Here is a 9920-nt window from a genome sequence, read left to right as displayed (position 1 = left end):
TTAATTTACCAAAGGAATTCGGCGTTTGCATTAAAAGAGAATATGAAGTTTTCAGCCATGCAACCACTCGCTTTTTTCTTCTTGAATATTGTCAAATATTTATTACCCTCTTTTAGCCATTCATTTTAAAGCACTCACAACTTATAAGTAACTCTGCAAGGACTCGCCGAGTATATTTTCGAGCTCCTGCACAGCCTGCCGCGTGTTCTTCTCCACACGCTGATTCTCATCCTCCAACAGCTCGGCCACGAAAGGCACCGTTTCCGGCAGCAGTGACGTAAAGTCTTCACCCAATTTGCGTGCAATCTCCACGCAGCAATTGAAGGACAATATGCGCACCTCAGGTACGTTTGTGCGTGTCTTCATCAGCACTTGATAGTTCAGCTGCTTCCACATGATGTCATTTGAGACGGCTGCGGCCAACTGTGCAAGGCATGCCTGCAATGACTGCTGCAATTCTTCGTTTTCCAACACCAAGCGATTCTCCAGCTGATCAACCAGTGGCTGCATGAGCACCTCAAAGCGTTGGCTGTTGATGAAACCTTTGCTGTCGTGTAGGAAGAGGGTGTGGAGTGTATTCAATATGGCTTTAACAATATCGACGGTGAGTGTCTCCACATCGGTATCAATCGCTTGTTTTGCCGCATTGTAGTCGTTTAGCAAAGTGGCCGCATCGTCGATGAAGTCGCGCGCAAAGAGTAAGAATAATGATTTGAGCGCTTCGGCGATGCGGTTGGTGAGCAGGAAGAATGTGAGAATGGTTTCACGTTGTGCCCGTTGTTTAATGGCCCACTCATACACCTTCTGATAGAATGGACGAAAACTGCTCTCGGATAGCTTCAAGACCCAAGTGACGAAGGCATCGATAATAACTTTTTCGGTGCTAGCAGCTCGCTCAAACTCACAATGGCCTTGCACCTGCAAACGGAATTCCAAGGCATACAAGAAGAATGCGCTCAACTCACTTTGCACACCGCTCAGATCAGCGCTCGCTGTCTTGTTGATGCATTCGGGTAGCAGTTCCATTAAAACACCAATGTCGGCGTAATTGTGTGCATCCATTAGCTTGCGGTAGGACTTCTCGCAGCTGGGTACGAGTATGCGAACCGGCACGTCGCTTGCTATTTTCGACCAGATGGTGGAGATGCGATGCAATGCGGTGGTGGTACGTTGATCGCGCTCATTTTGTTGTTGTGCACTAATATTGGCGGAAATCGTACTCAGCGCGGTGATTACATCCACTATGTAGGGGCCCAAGAAGAGTGGCAGGGATTCGAAGAGCTTTTGGGTGCCTGTGAAAAGAGATTTAATAAAAAGGGTTATTCGAGTGAATTCACGAAACTTTTGAATTAATCGACCGGTAGTTTTGTGAGGAACATCTTTCCGTAAAAATATTGTGGCCAGCGTAGCTAGCCTGGGACTGGGCGGTCTATTTTTGTCGACAACCATAATCGGGCCTATTATTTCTAAATAAACTTATGTACATTAAATAGAATATTGGATTATATTGGTAATAAATTTGTTTATAGCTGCTGTTGAATAAAAGCATTTTTCTATATACATAAATCGATGGCTGAGTGGAAGATCGACCTATCTCGCCAGCCAGTTCAAAAACGCCCTATCTCAGAAAACTTTTCACGAACGCCCTGCTTCAGAATTTGATTGAAAAACACCTTATTTCAGAATTTGATTGAAAAACACCCTATCTCAGAATTTGGTTGAATAACGCCTTATGTCAGAACTCAGTTCAAAAACGCCCTATCTCGAACGAAAATACTTTGAAAATAAGCTGAGATAGGGCATTTTAAATTGGCAGCTAAGATAGGGCGTTCTTCAACTAAATTCCGAGATAAGGCGTTTTTCAGTCAAATCCTGAAGTAGGGCGTTCTTGAAAAGTTTTCTGAGATAGAGCGTTGTTCAAAAATTTTCTGAGATAGGGTGTTTTCGAACTGGCTGTCGAGATAGATTGATCTCCCACTCAGCCAGCGAAATATCGATTGGTTTATCGATATTTTTATCGATATATTTACCCATATTGTTATCGATTAATTTTTCGACATAACTTTCGAGAGTTATTAGTGTCACTATTTATCGATTTCTTTATCGATATACCAATGAATAAACATTTTATTTATGCTATTTTAGGTGTTTTCGGGCCAGTGAATTAAAACGGCAAAAAAAAATAATTTTCTTTCCTCCTGCTCCATTTATCGTCGATTTTCGACATATTTTTCATCGACCACGTTATCGATATGGTTACAGCGATACATGAGATTTTATGATAAGTCACAAAATATGAGTGCTCTTATACCTGTTGTCTGCTATCGTTGTTATCGATTTATTTTTTCATATATGTAATTTTCGATAGATTTTACAGTTATTTTTTGTCGATATGTACCTACATAAGTCAGTTTTCAAGTTTTCTTGTCTCTTTGGATCTTTTGGTCGCTTTCTATTTAAAGAACCAAGAATTCACCACCAACCAACCAAGAAGAACCACTTGAATGCAATAAAATTTGACGCGCCTGGAATAGAAAACACTAAAGAGAATGCGAAAAAAATTGCTTTCAAGACTTGACGNCAATTTTTAAAACAATGTCGCTTACGTTATTTTGGCGGTTAGGGCTCGATATGTACCTACATAAGTCAGTTTTCAAGTTTTCTTGTCTCTTTGGATCTTTTGGTCGCTTTCTATTTAAAGAACCAAGAATTCACCACCAACCAACCAAGAAGAACCACTTGAATGCAATAAAATTTGACGCGCCTGGAATAGAAAACACTAAAGAGAATGCGAAAAAAATTGCTTTCAAGACTTGACGTGTCTGGAAGGGGACTAATTACCTATAGGCGAACGGATCTTCATATCGATACATTTGTCCAAATGATTAATTGTTTATCGATTTCTTCGATTACCCTTATTACATTTACTCTCAAATTTCTATACTTATTACAGTGGCACTCAAGAAATCTCCTTGTAGCTGCTTTGAAATTTCTTGGCATACACTCACTGTAAGGCCCCTATTATGATTCACAACTTTGCAGATAGTTGAGTTGTAAGTTGTAAATTGGTATTGTGGGACACAACCCAACTNTTTCGATGACCCTTATTACATTGACTTTCAAATTTCTATACTTATTACAGTGGCTCTCAAGAAATATCCTTGTAGTTGCGTTGAAATTTCTTGGCATACACTCACTGTAAGGCCCCTATTATGATTCACAACTTTGCAGATAGTTGAGTTGTAAGTTGTAAATTGGTATTGTGGGACACAACCCAACTCAACTTTGAAAACGTAGTTGTCTGTCAGTTGTCTGGTAGCAGCATCCTCAGGATTATCGGTAAAACATAATTCGTAACTGATTTCCATTTTTTTTGCATTGAATTATTTTAACATAATCAAAATAATACATATATTATTATTAAAATACCTAAATTTGTATCAAATTTCCGACTTTTTCACTGGCTACAGTCAATAAATAGTTGAGTTGTCTCAGATACAACTTAACTAAGTTGAGTTGTGAACCATAATAGGGGCCTAAATTTCAAATATTATCTAACATTTACTCACCTGTGATAATAGCGATGCACACATTGTCCGGTGGTTGCGTTTGCACCAGCTTCGCTTGATCTTGCAGAATTTCAATCATCTGCGGCATATATTTAGGCAGCAGTGCCAATGAATGCGCTTTCAAGTTCGAAGAAATTTCAACAATCGTCAAAAGAACAGTTGCCAGCACAATTTTTGAGATCTTTGAACGTTGCTTTAACACCTTTATTAAATGCCCCAGTATTTCTTTAAACTCCTCGATATGTTGAAGCGCAAACATTTTCGATAAGAGTTTGATGGCAATCAGTGCGGTCTGCTGTAGGAATACCAAATCATTGGAGGAAGAAGGCGATGCAGTGCCCGAAGTTGATGGCGGTTCCTGATGCTTGAGTATGCCCAACGTGATGTCACTTAGCGGCTCAAGTAAATTGTAGAAATTATCTGGATCACAATTTTCAAAATAGCCATCGCGTTGCTGGAGTTTACTGATCAGCAATTCAATAACTTTCTTTCGTATGCTAAGTAGCTGATGTCGCATGAGCCCGTGTATGACGACGAGGAACATGTCCGGGGAGAACAGCGATATGGCATTGTCCAACACATCGTGCAGGTGGTGTAGTATGACCTTCCAGAACTTGGTTTGTGACACTTCCTCGGCTGCCTCAATGGCAGTGTTGACGACGGGAACGTACGAAAGTGTTTTAATGATGAAACTCTGATAATAGGATTTTATAGACAATTGTTCGGAGTCGGTGAGTAACGCAATTTTACGCAAAAACTCTGTTGAATTGGAAATGGTCGAGAGAAACTGCATGATGACATATTTGTAGTGTCGCAGTTGCTTGGCGGTGCGAGATTGCACGTCGAAAAGACTCATTTCGGTAGAATCCATGGCTAGCGGCATCGGCTTGTTTTTCTCCTTGCTATTTCCGCCGTCTTTTTTGTCGAGCGGCAGCGCCTTGATGTAACTTAGAAGTTCTATACATGTCTCGAGCGTAATTTGTGGTTCAAAAGTGTTGGTCAACTCCAAGCAGATTTCCAAGCGCTTCGAGAATTTCTCGCCACCACTTGCCCCTGATGCTGAGGACGTTGTGGGTTTCGCGTTTTTATTCTTGCGTTGCAATAATCGCTGCTTTTCATCCTCCAGCACAATTGCCTCAAAAACAATGCAGAGGAAAATCCATAGGTATTGCTCGGCACCGAGCGTCCGCAACAGCTTGTGGTAGAGTGGCAAACGGCGATGCTCGGGCACATCCAGCAGTATATCGGAGAACACCTTTAGCACCGGTATGACAAATGCGGCAGTATTACCATCGCCTTTTGCACTACTGTCCTGCGAACGCACCAGTATCGGCACGATAGACTCTATCACATTGTTGATGATGTGGAAGCTAAATGCATCATCGTGCCGCACTACCGATGAGCCCATGAATGTGAACACGTCCACTACACTATGCAACACCTGCTGCGGAAAGAGCGCTGCACAGTGAGACAACAACAGTAAGGCGTTATTCTGTGTTTGCGGGTTCTGCGCGCCTCGCACGCACTGTACGATCAAATCAATGCGGAAAGTAGACTTTGGCAGCACGTTGGTTAGCTGTACGCCGCTTGACCGCGCGTGTTGACAGCAATGGAGTATCATGGAAAGCGCCAATTGCTTCGTATACTCCACCACAGTTTGCTCCTCCTGCTCCAAACAGAAGCGCAATAGCTCGAAAAGCGGCGCCAACAATTGCTCCGACTGCACGAGCTTCTTTTTGTGTTCGAGCAACTCCAACAGCGCTACACCCTGCTTCCATGCAAAAGTGCTCACTTTCGCCGTTGATAAGCTAACAGCTTTCTGATCGCGTTTGTCAGCAGCTGCGGCTAGGGACTTACGCTTAGCATTTGCTTCTGACGTGGCATCAACGCGACACATTTGCACCAACAAGTCGACGAGTGGCGCACAATTAACCGTACACTTTTTCAGCATCTTGTTGGAACTAAGGAAGACAGCATCATTATCTGAGGCGGCCATTGTTTTCACAATCAATTTCACAAGCTCGCTTTTGTAATTCTGCGGCATCTGCTCGTAGCAGTATTCGTCAAGCACCTCGAGCAGCACGCAAGGCACGGAACGCAGCTTGCCATTATGCGGCACAAATACGTTATGCGCTGTAAATATTTGCTCAATGAACTGCCAAGCCGCTGGATCGTCCGACAGCACAGCATCGATTGTGTGACTCTCAAAGCGTTCGCAAATTAGCTGCAGTATAGTGCAATATGGCTCGGGTAGCAGCAGCAGTGCATCCTCTCTGCGTGCTTTCTTCAAGGTGCGCGCGCCCAGCGGTATTAAATCAGCTAACAAATTATCGTCATTTATGTGCTTCAAGGTTTTCAGCACTTGCGCTGTGAATACGGCATTATTAAGCGAGTCTTCAGCCGTGATTAGCTGCAGAATTTCTCGCAATATTTTCACACTTTGTGGCTGTTGTTTCTTCTGCGTTGGTTTGAGTATAGTGTACAGTATGAGCGGGAATTGCTCGTGGTCCATGCTAAACTCGTAGCTGCGCGCCAGTATGCTGTCGACGAACTGCGATAAATGTGCCTTCACTTCAACGCTTTCCTGCAGTACCTTTAGTGTTTCAAGCGCCTGCAGGCGTGTGGTCTCCGAGGGCGCAGTCAATGCGGTCGCGATGCGGTAAACGTGCGAGGCATTTAGTTGCAATTTGTTTTGCTTGTTTTTTAATAAGGCATTGGTTAGCTTGAAGGCACGCAAGCGTAAAAGCGGATACTCCTCGCCAACAGCAGCGTTGTCTTCATACACATAGAAGTTGGAGAGGAATTCTAGCTTCTCTTGTGCGCTATCAAAAGCGATGCCAAATACTTCTTTTAGTGTTTTCAACCATTCCATTTGCTGCTGCGGTGGATTGCGTGGATTGAAGCCTTCTTCGGATAGAAGATTGAAAATGCCAAAGAATGTGCGTAAATCATCCTGCATCTGCTCCCACTCCATGAGTTGTTCGAAGCGTGTATAACGCGCCAACGCTACGATAAAATCGGAGAAAAGTTGCAATGGTATGCAATCTTGTTTCTTTACGAAATTCCATTGCTTGTTTTCCAGTTGGCGCACTTGAAAACGGCGATAATGGAAGCGCGTCTGCGCAAATATATAACCAGCCTCAGCCCCTATGGAATCCTTGTGCAGGCAAGCGGTTGCTAACATTAACAAATGCGTGAAATGCAATGCGCTGCTGAATATGCGTTCGCCATGCGATTCAGCGCTGCGGAAGAGACTCAAACCGCCAGGGATGTGTGGTGAATTTGAAATTACTTCGAGGAATTGGGACTTAAACCCTGCAGCATTGTAAACATCACTCTTCGCAGGCAATTTAAGCTCCTTGAGGAAGCCAAACTTCTCGCCTAGTGGGCTCTCAATTATTTCCGATATAGCTTCAAATCTTTGATCGTCAATTTCATCAGGAAATAGTTGCGGCATTAGCGCGAGTAATATAATGTTTGTATCATAGTCTGCCACAACTTCTGCGGAAGTTAAATGCTTCACGGCCGCAGCTGTTAGCGGCGCCCAGTGTGTTGCGTCCAACTGCACTTTATGTAATATACCAATCAGCGCTTCTGCTACTTTATCTGTACCCAACACCTGCACAAACTCCTTAGTAGGCAATTTCAATATTTCTGCGACAACCAATTCACTGTCATCGGCAATGCGATCGGCCAAGCTTTCGCGCAACAGATGCAAATTTTGTGGACGAGCGCGGTAATCATTTAAATTGCTGAGTAGTGTTTTTACCGCAAATGCGCGTATAGTGGCAGTGTGATGATACAACTGTTCGTATATATTTGTGGCATTGGTGTCAAATGTTTTTAATCGGAAACCTGTAATGTATAGTTTAAAGGCAACGTACTACATTATTTATCTACTAGTTACCTAAAGCCATTTTGAGCACGCTACGTTTGCTTGACAAGTCATCATTATTCGAATTTAAGCCCTCTTTTATTGTTAGATCAAATGCCGCTGGATATTTCCTTTCCAATTTACGCAAATATTCAGAGTACCATGACTGGAAGCTGCTACTGGTAACATTATCATCATCATCATCGGAGCTGAGCTCAATCATCTCAATGTCCTGTGGCGGCAATGGTTTCGGCTGCTCTTTATAAGAGTTAAGAAAAGCCCTAAAAAAAACAATTTTATTAACTGATATATGCTCCGAAAAAAAAAATACTTACTTAATTATCTCCTGGGCCGATTCATCATTCAGTTTTATATCGTCTAATAAACGCTCAAGAAACGTTTTCAACAAAACTGACTCATCATGACCATCTTGGATGGCCTTCAAAGCATCTTGCAGCAGCGCTACATACAACGAATGCACATACACATTGCCCTTAGCCAAACTTGCCAAGTGCATAGTGAACCACTTCTGAGTGGCCAAGTTAAGCAAAGTTGTCTCGCTAAATTGCGGATTAGCTTTCTTTTGATTGTCAAATAAGAAGACTAGAAATAGCACTGCCGTTGCCCGTAAACGTTCCAGCGACACAGCTGCAGCACGATCCACCAAAGCTTTACACAACTTTGTGGTTACCTGTGTGCGTGCCAGCAGCTGCGTGGCTACTATGAAAGCAGCTGCTGCATAGTCCAACACATCGGACTGTAAGCCTTTAATCAACGAAGGTAGTATTGTGATAATATGCCATTCCTCCACCCGGGATGCGTGCTCTAAAGCGCCAACAACCACTGATGCATAAAAATTAAGTAGAGTTTGCAGCGAGTTCGCCTGTGTGCCCCATTCTTTCACTGCATCCATTGTAGATTGACAGACAAATTTAAGAAAAGCTACGTCGGTGGCTGCACGGTTGAGCAATACAGATTTGGGAACAGGTACACCAGGCTTTTGCAAAGGACGCAACCAATTCCATTCTTTATCTGACTGCTTGATTCGTATGACCTGCAGGACCAGCATGAATGCATTGGTTTCATGATAGGGCAATGCTAATGCCAACAAAGCATTGCGATTATATTCTTGTATGTGAAAACGACGTATCAACCACTCCAAGCACATAAGCGATGAGCGTAGCAGGAAGTAGGGAGAGAGGCGATTAAGAAATTTGTTAATATTGCGGTCAAGCAATTTGTTCAAATCACTCTGCTCAACAGAACGTTCTAAATCTAAGGTAGATTCATTGAAGAGCGTAGCTTCAAACGATTGAAATATTGGGTTAAGTGCGGTGAGTTCCTGTAATCCGGCTATGCCAATTTCATAGATGGTGCGCCGCGTTTTCGTGCCAGCTTCCTTGCGGTCAAATAACACCGAAGCCTTGGAACGCGCATCGGCCAATGCCATGGTCTGTGGCACGGCCAGGCGCTGTAGTTGCTCTTGCAGCGAGGTAGTCATATTTAATCACTATATTGAAGCACAATAAATAAAGACAAATCTCATAGAATTTAATATTTGCAGGAAAAAAGCACGCGGAATGAAAAATGTTTGGGCATGCTGGCGCAATGTTGTCAGCCCATCGTGTAATCGGAACAGAGGCACAAAAAAATCCCTGTTTCTAGCATTTGTGATTTTGCGGAATTAGTGGGCATGTTTACTCTAAACGGAAGAGGCAGTTAGAAGGTCAGCTCATAAAAATCTTTTACAATTACTTTAAGGGTTCATAATTATCATAAACGATGCGTATATTGTAAATAAATTTTGTTCCCTTTCTGGGTATTAACTTGCAAGAAACCACACTTTTCTTCCGCACAGCTGTTCAACAAGTGGCAGTGTTCATTGTGCAGTAATATTGTATTTAGTCACAGGGCGTCACAATAAACTGATTTATACGAATTGTTTATTTTATTAATTACAGCGATTTTAGCTTCCATAGAATATTTTTTTATCGTTGCTGTAGTACTTCTTTATTTTACAGTTAAAACAAGCACTTACAACCAATAAAGTGCATTATTTCATGAACTTCCGCCAGCAAACCTAAATTTTATTAACGAGTCAAATGCAACTCTGAACACATCCTTTTCCGCTGCCATATGTAAATTTAGTTTTTCCGCCAATTTGTGAAGCCTTGGAAATTTCTTATTAGAACTTTATTAGATGTGAATTTTAAAAAGTGTTTTTAACTAAGATATTCTACCGTTAAATCGTAAATTAATGTATTAATAACAGCAAGAGGCTATAAAATCGTGAATGCAATGGGATTTACAAAAGCCGTGTGCGTCGCATGAGGCCCCAGGCTTTCCGTGTAAGTTTTGTTTTTCATTTGCTATTCACCCTTCTCAATAATTGAATATGACTTAATTTCATAATGATTGCAATTAAAATGACTTTGCCATATTAAATCTCGCAAACAATCAAAATAAAACGCTTCTTT

The 9920-nt window shown here is 42.1% G+C and overlaps 1 protein-coding gene across 1 annotated transcript; it reads right to left on the bottom strand.

Moving 5' to 3' along the window:
- Window positions 1–126: 126 nt before the first annotated feature.
- Window positions 127–9071, bottom strand: l(2)k09022 (HEAT repeat containing 1 homolog l(2)k09022). The gene is made up of 4 exons (XM_017613998.1): window positions 7779–9071; window positions 7477–7724; window positions 3570–7424; window positions 127–1292 (listed from the first exon to the last, which is right to left on the bottom strand). Exons 1-4 carry the CDS (start codon window positions 8942–8944, stop codon window positions 142–144), a joined length of 6420 nt encoding a protein of 2139 aa, XP_017469487.1. The 5' UTR covers window positions 8945–9071; the 3' UTR covers window positions 127–141.
- Window positions 9072–9920: the final 849 nt, after the last annotated feature.

This window comes from Rhagoletis zephyria, unplaced genomic scaffold (genome assembly GCF_001687245.7).
Source record: "Rhagoletis zephyria isolate East Lansing unplaced genomic scaffold, Rhagoletis_zephyria_1.1 Rzeph_scaffold_00754, whole genome shotgun sequence".
NCBI classification, from domain to species: Eukaryota; Metazoa; Arthropoda; class Insecta; order Diptera; family Tephritidae; genus Rhagoletis; species Rhagoletis zephyria.
The sequence above is the reverse complement of the archived record's forward strand: the minus strand, read 5'-3'. Positions and strand labels throughout refer to the sequence as shown.